The following is a 15,251-nucleotide window of genomic DNA, read 5'->3' on the forward strand; positions in this document are numbered from 1 at the left end:
TATTCCTTCCTTTCTATTGTGATATGCTCAATTATGGCAGCTAACAAGTGTTTTATGTTCACTGGATACGGAAATAGATATAAAAAGTGTTTGATGTTTGCAAAAAGAAAAATATATACGACATACACATACACAAAATTACTCACGACACTCACTTTTGTAGATTTTTTTTACCACTATAAAGTGAAAAGTTAATATTTTTTACTCACTTAATGAAGTAAAAAACCGCGACAAAAGTAGATATCAAGATTGGTTATCGCTCAAATTGGTTCCCCCACAACATGATTTGTCTACATTTTCCTTTACTTCCCCATATTTTCCCTTCATTTTCCTTTACTCCCCCATCCCACAAGGGAAAAGTATTGGTATAATTGGGTTTAGCCTATGTGGTAATTGATTTGTGAAGAAGAAACATCTTCAACTGTCCCTTCCTTCCCTGCCAATGCAATTTTACAATCCTTGTTGTGACCTCATTGTACATGATTTCCGCTGGCACCTGTGATCATAGTCATGGATTACATTCTTTTCCCACGAAACTTGGGGAACGGACTCTTGAAGCCTAGTCTTCGGTTATGTAAAGGTAAATCAAGTATCAAGTATGGGGTGAGGATACTTCTAAGTTTTAACCATTTGCAATGGGCCCTACTTCCAATATTACTATTATTTAGGGTTAAAACAATTGGCTATTAGTAGTAATGATTTTATGATCTTTAACTCTATAAACCACACAATTTTTTTCTTTGGGGATGTCACATTCGCATAAATTATAAGAGAAAAAAAAAAATCAATAGGACTAAAGATTAATTGACTGAATGTGTTTTTACACTTTTCCAACGGAAATCTAAACACTCATTCTAAAATTTTATTATATGTATTTTGAAAAAGATATAAGAGGTAGAAAAGTTGAGAATAGAAGAGACAAAAATTACATTGATATACATTTCATTAATTTCTAATTCTTATAACAATTACATAGAAGGGTTATTTATGAACCAAGGAGGGGTGAATTAATAACAAATACAAATTTTCTTTATTTATCTAAGAACCTAAGTGCCTTGCATGTACACAGTTACGAGAACTGTTGACATTTCTTATTATCCTAAATTAAGTGACATTAATCATAATTAATTATTATAATTATGAATTTGTGATGAGCCTCTCTTTTTAGGTCGTGATTCGGCAGAGTGCCTTCCAAATTCCCGACTGGTGAAGGAGACAACTAGGATGAAGTCATGAAAGAGAAGAAGTCAAAAGTCAAAATTAACATTCAGGTTCAATATTTTATACACGAACTTCCCACGCACTAACAACGAGATGGATGGTTCACCCTCACTCTCATTTTCTTAGGTTTTTCGACTCAGCCTCCGTATCAAACCCGAATCGGCGGCGAACTCACCAACCCAGGTAATAATACCGCATCTTCCATTCGTTGAGAGTTGAGGTAGCAAAATGATCCACATTTTTTGTTTTCCCACTGTAAGCTTTCATGAAGTCAGATTTTGTAGTTTTTATTTTGTATCAGTTTTTGTAATTTGTAGTGAAAAGGGGTCAAGCTTGATTACCTTTGCAATTTGCAATGCTAAGCTAGATAGTGATATACTGCTAGTGTAGAAGAATGAGTATAGAAAAATCAAACTCAAAACTTTAAAAGCTTTTATTATCAAAACATTGGGATTGCCCCGATTATTGGCAACTCGGCTTGTCTTGTTTTCCTGGAAAAAGTTGAATTTTTGGACATGAACCATCTTAGGGTGAGACAGTGGGATTGGTTGGTCACAGGGTGAAGCTGATGAGAGAGTTTTAATCAGGTCATAGAAATGAATTGTAAAGAAAAGGATTAGTATGACGTACCGCCACTGAATTATTTGCCGGTAAATTGACCTACGGTTAACATTACAAGTCCACTTATTGTTGTTCCCAGAGATTTTAGGCTAGACAAATACTCACGAGCTATTGTCGACTGTTGCTGTGCTACCCCCTAAAATACTCCCGGATCACATATTCTGCTCCTACCTCATTTTGGTAAAACCTTGGAGATAGAGTTGTCTCCCCCTTACCCAGTTAATCTGGAAAGTCCACTTACTGGCTATCATAAGCAAATCCAGCATCTGCTCTATTGAATATGACTTCCTTCTTTACATAAGGAAGGTCTCCCAAATCTCTGTATCCGGCTTCTAATGGCACACTACCATGATATGTCCTATTTTCCTGCCATAGGTTCATTGTTTATGACTGAAATTATCTCTACATCTGCCATATGATCTTCTTCCCTCAGCTGCATTAATCACTGCTTGAAGATCTCTTTTATGCACGAGTCCATATTGTTTTTCATGTTGTAGATTATAGAAAAGGAATATTCAAGGAGGGCAAGGGATCCAGTCGTAATACTTGAGATCTAACAACACCAAATTGGTCATTTAATTCCTTTAAGAACCAAAGGTACATAATAGTGGAGGGCAAGGAATGCCTAGATTCTGTTTTCCACATGATGAAGGAGAAAGAAGCTGATCCTGAAGTTCACCCCCTCATGTTCACGACCAAGCAGCCACACCCCATAACATGTAGGAGTTGTCTAACTAACCATCAAGCTCCATAATGCACGTCGCTTTTTCCTATTTGTGTGTGTCGTAGGCTGTCACGAATTCCTCGATCCTTAGGGTTTTCCTTGTTTTGCTTGTTAGAGTTTCAAATGTGATTTGCCTGTCTTGAGAGTTTTAGTTATTCGGCTCTGAAACAACACTTGCCAAAAGCTCTTACTGCAAATTTAGGTCAAGCTATCAAGTATAAGTTCTGATTTTATTTCAGGTTTTGGATGCATGTAATGTGTTGCCTGCTTGAGAAACTATTCTTATTCTCCTACTGAACTGATTTTGGGTAGTCGGGGTTTATGAGGGATTATGAAATTCTAGTTTAATTTCTGATTTCTGGATTAAAAAGTGTTGGTTGATTGTGATTGAAATATTGGGTACTTTAGGAAAAGAAGAGATTCATGCTTTCAAGAGGATAATTCATGCTTGCAGGACTATGGTGATGCTGTACTGTTTCTTCTAACTAAATCACTGTGGTTCAAGGGTTTCCTCACTTATGGACTATGCGACTTAGAATAGGTTTATCCGTTTAGGCCTTAGGGTCTCATGGTTTACTGTTGTTTTCGTTATAGAATTTTGTTTGTAAATATATTTCTTCACACCCCTTCTTCCCTGTGTTTGTCTCTGGTTTTTATGATTTAAAATGAGTTGTATGTTAGGATGTACTCTTTCTGTCTTTTGTTGCTCTGGTTTAGGACTGTTGGCAGCGAACTTTAAGCTTAAAAAGTTTTGAGATTCTTCTGGAACTAATGGTTATATGATTGTTTAATTGGTTATTTAATTTGATAAGCAAAAATGATGTTTTGACCATGATAAAGTGGAGGTGTCGATTATAATATTGATGGTTCTTCTAGGATTTTCTTGATGATTTCTGTATTGAAATAATAATGTAACTGTAGCTGCATATGATCTTTGGTTAACAATTTGGGATGTTAGTTAATGCGCTATGAACTGATATCGTTAGTTTTTGTTGAATTTGACAGAAGAGTATGTTGGAATATATAAGCACGTGGGTATCCTTTATTGCATTACATTTGATGTAAGCTTCATTTATGTTATTGAGAAAAGTATTTACACTTTCAGTTTTTAAAATTTGTCGCTGGTTAGCCCATGCTTCTAAAAGGTGTCAAACAAAATTAAGTTAATAGGTACAATAACATGCTGGGATAAACTGAAAAGGGTGTGACTGTGAACTTTGGAAACTTTGATCAATTATGTTAAGGAATTCCTTGTTGGATCCATGCTAAAGGTCAATTCCCCAGTCGTGGAGATGTAGATGGTGTTGCTATTATTGTTAATACCCTCTGTAGATTTAAAGTCATCTTCGAAGATGGCCCGCCCTGTATTCCGCTAAACCCTTGTGACTTGTAAATACATGCTACTAATGAGTGTATCTGTATTTGAATATATGGTTTGGTATGGCATTTAATCCTGTGACTAATTTTGGAAGCTCTTCTGATGAGTTAAAAAATTTATGTTCTGAAGATTTTTTTCTTTACTTTCGTCAAGAAGAAAAGATAAGATTACATAAATAGAAATATGTTTATTTGTAGTGGGTATTGCACTGGGTGCTGAATTTTGGCTATGTTGTGCACATATATGTTGCCTATTATATTTGTATGCTCAAATAATGATTGCAATCTGCATTGCTTTGAATCTTGCTTTCTTGTAATCCTAGTTTCCAATGAATAGATTACATTTGAAATATTTATACAAAATTTTCCTCAGAGGAAATTCTACATTGGTGCCTTAAGGCGAGCTGTGCATGAGAAATGATATTTTCTAATTAGTGCAGAGAGAAATGGGATTCATAGGAGCCCTGAGGAACATTATTCGCCCTTTGTCTCTCTCAACATCTAGAACCTTAACTTCACAAATCTCCACCAATCCTACGATTGCATTGTTTTCTACTTCTTTGGCATCTCCTTGCAAACAGCCCCAATGGCTTTTCCCCCTTCGGAATCACTTCCATAGCTTGACGGACACACGCTTCCCTAAGAGACGACCCTCTGATAAACCCCGTCGAAAGAGGGCTAGCTTGAGACCCCCTGGTGAGTTGGATTTTCATTTTTCATGCTTCTGTTTTCAAATTTGATCACAAACTTCTAACTTTTTATGTTGTTCAGGGCCTTATGCTTGGGTTCAATACACACCTGGTGAACCCATACTTCCAAATAAACCAAACGAAGGGAGTGTCAAGAGAAGGAATGAGAAGAAACGCATGAGGCAGCACCGTGCCTTTATATTGGTGAGCTCTAGCCCTTTACCTGTTAGGCAATGAGTATTGGAGGGTTTATGAGTATTAAGAGTGTTTTTTGCTGGTGATTAAACAAAATAATAACCATTTTTTTAAATGTAATGCTTCTGTTGGAAATTTCGTTGTGCTTGTTGATCTTGTGAGAAATGGATGGCGGTTTCCAAAGGAATATTCATTCTTAAATAGTTTCATGTTATGAGAGTCATGTTATTTAATATTGGAGAAGACCATTTGATTGGAAAAACCATGCCATGATTTAGTCTTAATGATTCAATAACATGGTGGGTGGGATATCTGATGATGTAATACGGGAGTGTTAGGAGTTTTTGAATATTGTCCATTAGGGAACTGTATCATCTATCTGGTTGTTTAATAAGGCGAATGGGTTTGGAAGAATAGTGTTATCTTTTGGTTTTTAGAGTGGTTTATAATGAAAGATCACATGCTGTATTATCATTCACTTGTTTAGCATTTGCACTTTTGCTTTTTTAGATTGATAATAATAATATTAGAGCATGAACTAAACTGGGTCTCGAGATGCTTTCCCTGGAGTTAACTTACATGAATTTTGCCTCATGTTTGCTTTGAGTGACTTGTAGCATAAATGAAAGAAAATAATTACGAATGATAGATGGGTCTAATAGTCATTCACAAAGACTTGTAGCATCAATGAAGTGAATAATTATGAATGATAGGGTCTAATGATCCTTCACAAAAGCTCTAGTCTAGGAGTGAATGCATGGACTCTTACCCTTGAAAGCATCAACCTCTGTTTGTTTTTCATTGACAGAACATTTTATAACTACATCTCTGCTTCTTTTGACTGCATTTGTCTTGTACTTCCATAACATTCATAACATCACTTCTAAAAAATGCAACTAACTCCATTTAGCCAGACCAGGTGGTGCAAGCTTCAAATGCAACTATTTTACTTCAGTGGCAAGTTAATTTCCTATTGTATGTCAAAACTCAAAATTATTCCATGTTCATGCCTATAGCCAGAATGACCACAGCTTAGAAATTTGAATTCAATAACTGGTGGAGTTTATCGATATGTATTTTTTTACGGTATCATATCATCATGTGGTCAATATATTGGCATTATTTGACAAGTAATTGACTGTCAAGTGAAAATTAATTAAAATGGTTTGTTTTATACAACTTCACAATTTGCTGAGGCTAAATGGTGTTGGTTATGTCCATTTTTTATGAATTGGGAGCTGCTTATGAATTAGGGTGGGGTAGTTTTCTGAAAACTTATCAAGATACCTGTGCTATTTTAAATTGTGACTTTTTTAGTTAAGTTTCTCTCTAGTATTGGTTCAAAATTGGTAGAACTTGGTGGACCTTAGTTTCATATCGATCATATAGGCTTTGGACAGAAATTATGTTTATTAGTTTCACTCCTAAGATAAACATATGTTCAATGTGGACTCTTTTTTGCGTACAGGCTGAAAGGAAGAAAAGGAAAGCTCAGATGCAAGAGGCTAACCGGAAGAAAAGCATTAAGAGAGTAGAGCGTAAAATGGCTGCAGTTGCAAGGGAAAGAGCGTGGGCAGAGAGGCTGGCTGAATTGCAGCGACTTGAGAAAGAGAAGAAAAATTCTATGGCTTAATTTTGCTTATGACCTCTTCTACAATTGATAATAATGGTCAACTTGTTAGTACTTTGAACTCTCTTCACACTTCTCATATTTTCAATATGTTCAATGATGTCTGCTATTTGGGCAACTCTACTTATTTTAAGCAGTTTTTCCTTCTGACAAATGGACGTGTGAAGCTCCTCCTTACTTTCTCAATCCTTTCCTGTCCCTAGAGATATATAAATATATATATATATATACATATATATATATATATATATTATATGCTCACTCATTTTTGTGGAAAATTATTTATAAAAAAACATTTGTCTCTGCTGCTAGCTACATATTACAAAATCTTGCAGTTCAAATTGACGGGTGTGAGACGTTTGTAGTCTCACTTATCGTGGGTTTTGATCTATACATATGTATGGTGATTGGTGAGCTTGTATCTTTCCTTTTCATTACCCAAGGTATAGTTAGTATCAACTATCAACCATCAATTCGACAAACATGTTTTTAAGAATGTTTTTAACTACCACAAACTATCGTTTAAAAAAGAGACAAAAACAAAACAATGTTTAACGAGGGTTTTAAACCTTCGTAAAACAAATTCTTTTTCACTCAAATTTTATTGTGAAAATATTTTTCCCTGTGGTAAACTTTGAAAGAAAATTTACAGGTAAAATTTGTTAGTAAATTCGCAGAAATTTTTGATGCTAAATTTGCAAGCAACCATTTGTCGCTTGTAAGTTCTATGGCACATATATTTGAATATTGGAACCGTAATTAAAATACTTTAAAAATGAGGGGCCAAAATAAATCATTTTATTAATGAGGATTAAAAACCAATTTTTATAAATATTTTTCCCCGCAGCATTAGATAAAGGGGTTATTTAGATTACCCAAGAGCCAAGATTAAGGTCAAGTTACTCTTGCTTATACAAAAAAATAGTAAAATTACTATCGGTGACCCAATAATATTTGAACATAGGCTATCTAAACTAGAATGATTTTATCCAATATTTTTTTTAGGTAAGACTGGCAAGTCGATCCTTACAAATTTAAAAGCCAAACAAGTTCTAGAAATAAAATTAATAACCCATTGCAACCAAATTAAAAAAACTAAAAAAAAATCAAAATGAAATGTCAATCATGTAAAACAAGAGTCTTATATTTTTTTACAAATTCTAAAATTTGTGCTCATCATATAATAATTTTCAAAGTTTATGAAGATGGGGAGAGAGGCGTGAGGAAAAGAAAAGTTATTTTCCTTTAAATTTCTATGAAGTTTCCAACATGGGCCCCAAAAGTGCAAGAGAGATTATAAGTGACTCTGTCCCTCGTCATTCTCTTCCATCATCCCAATTATGCCAACCAACCACCATACACATTTTCTTGTTCATCTTCCATATTCTCTCATCATTATTAATTCTCTTTAATGCTCCAAATTAAAAGATGATGCTGAAAATAAAGATGGTGCAAAAAGTAGTGCAGGGTTTAACTTTTTTTTTGGAGTTATTGAGCAATTTTCTGCAGAAGAAGCAGCCTGGCCTGCAGAATAATAAGCAGCAGGTTATGGCGAAGGCGGTGGCGGTGGCGGAGGAGGCTGATGATGAGAGGTATGGGCTGAGCTGGAGGTTGGCGGTGGAGATGAACAATGTGCGGCCGTGGCGGACGGTCCCAGACCGGTGCTACAACCATGTGAAAAACTACATGACTGGTGGGCAGTATGAGAGGGACCTTCAACTTGTTACAGAACAGATTTTGCTGTATGCATCTGAGATAACACGCGCTGGTGATGGCTTTGATGCTTGGATTTTGGACGTTGATGACACTTGCATCTCTAACATGACTTACTACAGAGCAAGGAAATTTGGGTATGTTTGTTCCTGTCTCTCCATGAAAATATGTTGTTAGTTTTTCTTATCACAAAAACAGGTTTCCGGCCCCTGCATCCTGTTTGAGTCAGGCAGAATCATAATGAGCTCATCACTGTATTCACAGGACTCGAACCCAAAAGTTCTGTTTAAACTAAAATAATCTAGACTAGATATCTCAGAGTTTAATCTCCAACAATGTGTTGGTGTTCGTATAGGTCTCAGATCTCTTAAGTATGTGTGACATATATTTATGTATATGAAAAAAATATGGTTGGAAGGGTCTCAATTTTTGTGTCTGATAGTAACTTGGGAAATTTAATCTACTCTCACCTGACCTGTATGTGGGATGTGGGAGAATAGTTATTCTTTTTATAAACATCCGGTATCAGTCACCCTTTGGATGCTGAAAGATTTGAGATTTAGTCACAATTAAGGCTCGTCATCCCTCCCTCAGAATGTATTGTGTGGGTATCGAACTCGAAAGCTCTTCCAACACACTTATAGCTTGCGTTGCCAACTGAGCTACCCCTTTTAAGTATGTGGAAGAATAGTTTGAATTTGGGAAAAGGTAAATTCAAGTAAAACAAGAACATTATTGTAAAAAATATTACATTATTACATCACTATTTCATTAATTAAAATAAAATAAAGCATTAAGTAACTGAAACATATATATTTAGTTTTATGTTTAAACCTTTAGTTAATGGCTTTTCTCCCTGCTCACAAGAATACCCTAAAATATCTATGGGGGCGTTTGTTTCAAGGTTTGAGATCACATTCCCGGGAATGTTATTCCCAGGAATATGATTACCGGGTATGTTATTCCTGGGTAAATTTTATAAATGTGTTTGGTAAGTATTTTGTATTCCTGTGAACATTTTAAATTTTTCTTAATTTAAAAATTAAAAAAAACTTAAAAATAGAGGTAATAATGATAAATTGTGGGAGAAGTGGGAAGTTACATTCATCTTTCCCATGGGAATGTAAGATTCCCAACCTTTTTCATGGGAATCAATATGAAGGAAATCATGGGAATTGTGGAAGTTATTTTATTCCCGGGAATGATTGATACCCAGGAATCATAGTTTCTAATCTTGTAACAAACACAGGAATGTTCATTCCCAACCTTCATATTCCCGGGAATCTCTTTCCAAATCTTGAAACAAACGCCTCCTATTTGAATAGGAAAAAGATGTTTGAACCACGTATTTCTTATGGCATTAATGACATCTACAATTTGTTATGGTTTTAAACCACCACAAAATATTGTACTCCCTCCGGTCCTATTTATAAGCAACAAAAAAAAAATTCACATAGTTTAAGAAATGTAGTTAAAGTAGATAAAATGCATTAAATTTGTCTTAAATCAAAATAAACTTCCAAAATTACCCTTTGCTATTAGTGTTGGAAAGTGGGAAAGAGAGAGAATAATTAATGAAACACATTTTACAAGTTAGAATTAATAAGGGTATCATTGGAAAAAATTAATTAATATAGCTCAAACTTTCATTTGGTTCTTATAAAAAGGACCAAGGTTTTTCTTCTCTTTCATGCTTATAAATAGGACCGGAGGGAGTATCAATTTAAACTATCATAAAGTGTTGGTGTCGGCATGAATGAGCACTAATTTGAATACATTGGGCATGCAGGTGTAAGCCATTTGATTCAGCGATATTCAAGGCATGGATCATGAAGGGAATCTGCCCAGCAAATCAGGCCATATTAGGATTGTTTAAGACATTGAAAGAGAGAGGATTCAAAGTGTTCTTGCTAACTGGTAGATACGAAGCAACACTCGGAAAAATCACCACTGACAACTTGCATAACCAAGGATTCATCGGCTATGAACGTCTTATTTTGAGGTAATTACTTAATACTGATATATAATATAACAATTGACCAATTAACAAGCTTTAATTTTACATACATATATTTTCATTCATGCTATTATTATGCTTATTTGATAGCTTTTTTTATTTGATAGCTAGCGACCTATATATTTATAGTACATTTTAATTTGCCACACCAAACCTGCTTGATAGGGAGTCCCTACATTTGAAATTATAAATAAAAGCCTAGCTAAGACAAAAATTATAGCATCATTGGAAATGCATAGAAACAACTCAAATAAGTTCAAATTTCTCGGCGCCAACATATATACAGGAAAAATGAACTAGAAAACTGTTCTATATATGACATAAAATTTACTTTATTAGAAGATTTTTTTGTGCACATGATGTGTACCAAATTATAAATACCTATCACATGTATTTGATGAAGTTTTAAGTTTTTATAATTGAAAAGGTTGCACTATAAGTTACCGACCAATATTGTGAGTTGTGACGTTGGGTAATCACTTAAGACATAGGACAAAACTGGTGGCGTAATTGATGGTGTGAAGTGGATTCCAAATTTCTGTTGACCTCACGGAATTTCCTAGAAGCACTGCTCCAATGGTCTCTATCCCCTCATTATTAACTATAAAGATCGTTGGACATGTACCATAGATATGCCAATCAATATATATATACGCACTTTGTGGCAGTGGCGATGGTGATGGGGTGTTAGATAGTCACAAACTACTTTTTTTTTTTTTCGATACAAGTCACAAACTTCTAGTACAAAGTTTTAAAGATATGGATATTAATGGTTTAAAATTACCAAAAAATGGATGTAGAAAAATTAATCTGTTAATTTTGTGACGACTTCACACGGTTAATATCAAATCGTCACAAAGTACTTATGTCAATTGGGCAACCGAAATTCTTAGTTTCTATCTACCTGGATTCCATTATTAAATTAAACATATCCATTAGTCAATCCTTCAACAAGTAGATAGACAACATAACATGCATGGCATATTGGCATTCCTAATTAAGAACACAAGTCAAAGAAAAAAAAAGTCCAAAATGATAAAGAGAAAAGATATAGTAGTAAAAATATAACGGAATATTGTAAATTTTTAAGTTATTTACTATAAGAAAAATAATATCAAAATGTGAAAAAAAGAAAGAAACTACTTTTTCTTTCATTTATGCTTTATTTGTGGAGTAGAGAAAGATGTGATATTAAGTAGATTTTTTAATTTCTTATAAATAAAAAATTGTAAGTTGTTTGCTATGATTAGAAATATAAGAAAAGAGAAGAGAAAGAATAAAATGAAATTTCTTTCATTATGTTTTGGTTGAATAAATAGTGAAAATAGCTCTTTTCTCTCCAACCTCTTGCCAAAATAGAAAGAGCTTAAAAAACTAATGAATTATGCATCTTTCTCTTCGGTATTTCATCTATAACAAATAGAGTGCTTGTTTGTTTTAGAATTGAATTTCGTGTGTAATTATTTCAAAAAATCAGTACGAATTTACTTATTTTTTATTTCAATTATATTAAAATATTTCGTAATATTAATTTTAATAATATTTATAAATAAACACATCTATATTATTATTAACTTAAAACAAAACTCAATTTAGTCACCAAAAGATATTAAGACTCAACTTAGAATATTTTTTTGTTGTTGATATTTTAGAGGGTTACAGCCCACAATTTAGAATATTTTTTTTTGGTGCTTCGAAAAGCTTAGAATATTTTTTTTGAAAGTCAATTTAGAATAATTTTTTCTAAAAGGAAAAAGGGTTCATGTAATTGAATGCACGCATATTAGTTAATTAATTACTTTAAGAAAAGAATATGTATGCTTATATGATAAGTACCGAAATTCATTTCACAGCATGACAAGGATTAGAGACTTGCCTTGTTGTAAGTTGACACCATATAGGATCGCATTACAAGGTAGGACAAAAAACGTCGTCCAAATTAAAGCCTTGCATTTTCGTGCCGGCATTTTCTATATATTTAAACAGTTAGTGGATCCAGGAAAGTTCCTCCAATAATGCTATATTCTCATAGAAAGATAGACGACATGGAAAATATGTGTAGATTTGCATTTGCCTGTGCAACTTTTCTACTGAGATCCTTCCTATATTGGATTACTTGAATGTGACTAGCTGGCCTAGTCATTCATTTTAATTGGTATTGCCAAGAAAAATCTAGTTGATAAGTTAATAGTTCAAGCATGATTATCCCTAAATTCAATGTCAATTTTTAATTTTAATATCGTGGTGAAATGAGAATTGATAATAAATAAAGGCTTGTGGGATTGATCGGAGGCGGGGGGGAAGGGTTATATTTCTTTCTCTGTAAATGAATGTAATCACACAAGAAGCATATTTAGGACTGATAATTTCTATCTGAGCCTGACCTTAGGGAGTATTTTCTTGTGAGGATGGAGACGAGATGAAAATCTCCGATAAAAATTTGGGGACGGAAAAGATGATCATTTCCTTGTCTTGTAAGGTCATATATAAGTAAATATACAATAATATTCTTATAAATATTAAATTGATTTTATATTTTAGATGGTTAAATTCTTAAGTGAATATTTTAAGTGTTAGACTTCACATTTTAATTAAGTTGAATATTTATTTTACACTTCACCCATCTGCGAGTGCCACCCCTAAACATATCATAAATAATATATACTGAATATTAATATAAAAACATGGTTTATGGTGTACCAAATTTTAACATGTGAACTTTCCTTATAGTTAATCCAAATAAAACATAAGTATATAGTGAATTGCAAAATCATATTATATTACCTTAGACTTGGTCAAGGAGGACCAAAATTAGTTCCCCCCATGAATGAAAAAGCAACAGACTTGGTCAACTATCAATCTTTTTGTTCTACCTCTTTAAACAAAGCGAAAATGCCAAAATTGGCAATTTTCCGCATGTTGTCCAAGTCAGCGTGCATGCAAGTAAAATCCAATAAGGTAAGATTTGGAATGCTTCCTCTATATCTTAATCTACTTTTCGTCTTGGTGTCTCGTGGCAGACAACCTAAGAGAGATAACAAAGACTAACTAAAAGGACAATTATCACTTCTGGAAAAGTCTCATTTAAACAGCTCTTAATATTTAATCATAAATGTGTTTAATTAGTTAGTCAAGTCTACTAATAAAAAATTCATAATGTATGCTTGATTCCTATTGAATAAAGTTTCGAGTTTTCATTTTGTGTATAAAACATAACCCGATCCAACCCCACTAGAATGTGTGTTTCAATTCTAACATGATTATCTACCCTGACTTGAGTTAATGCTAATTCCTTTGTTTTGGTAGGACTGAGCAGTATATAGGGCAAAGGGCAGTGAGATACAAGTCAGCGATTCGGAAGGAGATAGAAGGACAAGGATACAGGATATGGGGAAATGTGGGAGACCAATGGAGTGATCTTCAAGGAGAGTGTTTGGGTAATCGCACTTTCAAGATCCCCAATCCCATGTATCACATTTCTTGAACTAGTTTTAAGATCAATGATCCATCCATTTTCCTTCAGCTAGCTTGCTACTACTCCTAACTTCAATGGTTGAGTAGGTTAATTAGCAAGTGAAGCTAGATTTGTCTTCGACTTTTGCTCAACAAATTAAACCAAATGCTTTGGACATGAATTTATCTCGCGTGATTTGAATTTTTGGCTATTTATAGAGTCAATCAATGAATTATTTCAAATATTTGACTTTTATAATTAAAAGGTATTTATATTGTACATGGGCTGCTGGGCCAAACACGCGGCCCATATAACACAAACTCACCCACACATCACGAAGGTCAATCGTCTGATTAAAGCTTCATGGATTTGAATTTGGGAGCTCTCTCTCTCTCTCTCTCTCTCTCTCTCTCTCTCTCTGTACGCGGTGGTGTGAAACTGTAATGGTGGTGTGACTCGGCGGAGCAGTGAAGGCACAACATGGTGAGTACCTGCAGAAGACACCCCGACACTCAAGTCAGTTACAGAGCAAAGAGATGACCGCACAGTCTTAGAAGAACTCAAATTGTTTGAACTAATAGCGTGTTAAGTAAAAGAATGATCACACTGCATTTATAGGCTTGGAATATGTCATTGTTTGTTACCCGTGATGGTCTGGAGGAAGCCTTTATGAAGGGTCTTCCGAGCGCAATATTAATTGTAGGCAATCTTGCTTTTAGGTTATAGTTTTCGACGTTGCATGCCCGCTCAGCCTTTAGCTGGGACAGATTGTTCCTTTGCTAAGTCACTAAATCCGTTGTTATGATATTTTCTTCGTTGCAGGTCCTTTGGATCGGCTTAGATGTTATCGAGTCTTTTGGCTATATGAGCCGATCGGAACAAAAGTGATCAAACATTGGGGGAAAGCACTCAAACTTCAACAAGATAAGTGATAGCGACGAAGCCTCTAACAACCTTAAAGATATGTCAAAATATCTTGGTTTTCACCTAGGATCTTGTATCTATAACAACCATAACAACATGGTTCTATCACTCACAACTTTTTGGTCATTACTAACTATAAATAAAAGGACGCCCTTCACCAAAATGGTATTCATGTACAGACTCTCTACTTGGTCATCTAGTGACTCGAGCGTTGAAGTCCCTTTCAAAGGGAACCACTACGTCATTCCAGCTATTAGAGAACGAAGACCCCCAACCTCAATCGTGGTTCGAAGCTCTTAACCAGATCGACCCAAACAATAACAGAGCATGCTAGAACATTGGTGTTGTATGTGGAGAACGTCAAACTGTTATTCTCACCATTAAGTTCACCACCGTGGTTAGCTCAGTCGTCGTGGCCATCAACTAAAAGAGTACAACTTGCACCTTTAAAAGACACTAGAAATTGTCGTCAAGCATCACCAATCTGGAAATCCCCAAGGAGATTGCCAACAACCTCACGTCGTTCAACCCCCTCCGAGGGACCCGAAGGACGTTGCCAAAAGCACAAACGATGAACTACCTAGTTAGATGGACAACTAGCTTTAAATGAGAAACTCTTGGAATGAGAATCCCTAACAAGTTGAGATGGGAAAGTAGAAATCTTATCGTCTTCCTATATTATATTA

General features: G+C 34.6%; 2 protein-coding genes across 6 annotated transcripts; both read left to right on the forward strand.

Annotated features, from left to right (window-relative positions):
* The first annotated feature begins 1,215 nt into the window (after positions 1-1,215).
* Positions 1,216-6,643, forward strand: LOC130742636 (uncharacterized). Of its 4 annotated transcripts, none has more exons than XM_057594740.1 (5): positions 1,216-1,404; positions 3,572-3,627; positions 4,379-4,639; positions 4,715-4,836; positions 6,296-6,643. In XM_057594740.1, exons 3-5 carry the CDS (start codon positions 4,390-4,392, stop codon positions 6,458-6,460), a joined length of 537 nt encoding a protein of 178 aa, XP_057450723.1. In that variant the 5' UTR covers positions 1,216-1,404; positions 3,572-3,627; positions 4,379-4,389; the 3' UTR covers positions 6,461-6,643. The 4 variants fall into 4 exon arrangements, with proteins under 4 accessions (XP_057450723.1, XP_057450724.1, XP_057450721.1 ...); XM_057594741.1 differs by having other exon boundaries at positions 4,384-4,639; XM_057594738.1 differs by lacking the exon at positions 3,572-3,627.
* A 1,091-nt stretch (positions 6,644-7,734) lies between these two features.
* LOC130742635 (acid phosphatase 1-like) lies at positions 7,735-15,156 on the forward strand. 2 transcript variants are annotated; one of them, XM_057594736.1, is made up of 4 exons: positions 7,735-8,307; positions 9,960-10,172; positions 13,494-13,624; positions 14,464-15,156. In XM_057594736.1, the coding sequence occupies exons 1-4, from the start codon at positions 7,886-7,888 to the stop codon at positions 14,571-14,573; spliced, it is 876 nt and encodes a 291-aa protein (XP_057450719.1). In that variant the 5' UTR covers positions 7,735-7,885; the 3' UTR covers positions 14,574-15,156. The 2 variants fall into 2 exon arrangements, with proteins under 2 accessions (XP_057450719.1, XP_057450720.1); XM_057594737.1 differs by lacking the exon at positions 14,464-15,156 and having other exon boundaries at positions 7,743-8,307; positions 13,494-13,883.
* The last annotated feature ends 95 nt before the right edge of the window (positions 15,157-15,251 follow it).

This window comes from Lotus japonicus, chromosome 3, assembly GCF_012489685.1.
Source record: "Lotus japonicus ecotype B-129 chromosome 3, LjGifu_v1.2".
In the NCBI taxonomy this organism is placed as follows: Eukaryota; Viridiplantae; Streptophyta; class Magnoliopsida; order Fabales; family Fabaceae; genus Lotus; species Lotus japonicus.